General features: G+C 62.5%; 1 protein-coding gene across 1 annotated transcript in view; it reads right to left on the bottom strand.

Annotated features, from left to right (window-relative positions):
- Positions 1-618, bottom strand: part of LOC133139584 (draxin-A-like) — a 10,556-nt gene extending 9,938 nt beyond the window's left edge. Inside the window, exon 1 of the mRNA XM_061259157.1 lies at positions 78-618. Coding sequence (XP_061115141.1) covers positions 78-618 — 541 coding nt within the window. The remainder of the gene's footprint in view (positions 1-77) is intronic.
- Between the last annotated feature and the right edge of the window lie 534 nt (positions 619-1,152).

The following is a 1,152-nucleotide window of genomic DNA, read 5'->3' as shown; positions in this document are numbered from 1 at the left end:
AGAGAAAGAGCGAGAGAAAGAAAGAGAGAGAGGAGAGTATTTGTTGCTCTGGCGACGTGGAGCAGCAGACTCCTCACCTTTAGCGTGCCGCGCCTTGTCCCTGCGGCCGCTATGTTTCCTGTGCTCCGATTGGTGGCCGTGCCGGCGGCCCTTGGGCGAGACGTCGCTCCCGGGGGCACGGTTGTCCTGCTCGTGGAACGGCACTCCGAACCCCAGGAACCCCCCGTTCCTCCCGACCGCGGCCCCCGCCCCCCCTCCCCCTCCTCCTCCCCTCCTCTCCGTCGGCCCCATCTCCAGCCTCACCGGGCTCAGGCCCTCCAGGCCTATCCCATCATCCTCGGCGTGCCCCACGGGCTGCAGGGGCCTTCGGGGGAGCGCCCCGACGCCGACGCCCTTCTCCCGCCGCCCGCCGCCGTGCCGCCGGTGATGCTGGCCGCGCGGCGGCCAGGGCTCCGCCCCCTGCAGGGCGTTGGCCACGTCCGAGGAGGCGGGACGGAGGAGCACGCTGTTCTGGCCGCCGCGCGGGCCGGACTGGGCGCCGGGCGACACCGCCGCCAGCGTGGCAAGGAAGAGGAGCAGCAGCGGCGCCGGGCGCGCGCACCAGGAGAACGCCGCCATCGTTTACACACAGCACCACCTGCTGGAGAGGAGGGGCGGTGGTCAGTTTGACGCGTCGATTCGTACGGCAGTGTCTCAGAGTATGTGTGTGTGCGCGTGTGTGTCTGTCTGTCAGTGTGTGTGTGTGTGTGTCTGTGTGTGTGTGTGTGTGTGTGTGTGTGTGTGTGTGTGTGTGTGTGTGTGTGTCTGTCTGTGTGTGTGTGTGTGTGTGTCTGTGTGTGTGTGTGTGTCTGTGTGTGTGTGTGTGTGTGTGTGTGTGTGTGTGTGTGTGTGTCTGTCTGTGTGTGTGTGTGTGTGTGTCTGTGTGTGTGTGTGTGTGTGTGTGTCTGTCTGTCTGTGTGTGTATGTGCGTGTCTGTGTGTGTGTGTGTGTATGTGTGTGTCTCTGTGTGTGTGTGTGTGTCTGTCTGTCTGTCTGTGTGTGTGTGTGTGTGTGTGTCTGTGTGTGTGTGTGTGTGTGTGTGTCTGTTTGTCTGTGTGTGTATGTGTGTGTCTGTGTCTGTGTGTGTGCATGTGTCTGTGTGTGTATGTAGAC

The sequence above is a fragment of the Conger conger genome, chromosome 10 (assembly GCF_963514075.1).
Source record: "Conger conger chromosome 10, fConCon1.1, whole genome shotgun sequence".
Taxonomy (NCBI): Eukaryota; Metazoa; Chordata; class Actinopteri; order Anguilliformes; family Congridae; genus Conger; species Conger conger.
This window is presented reverse-complemented; position numbering and strand designations above follow the sequence as displayed.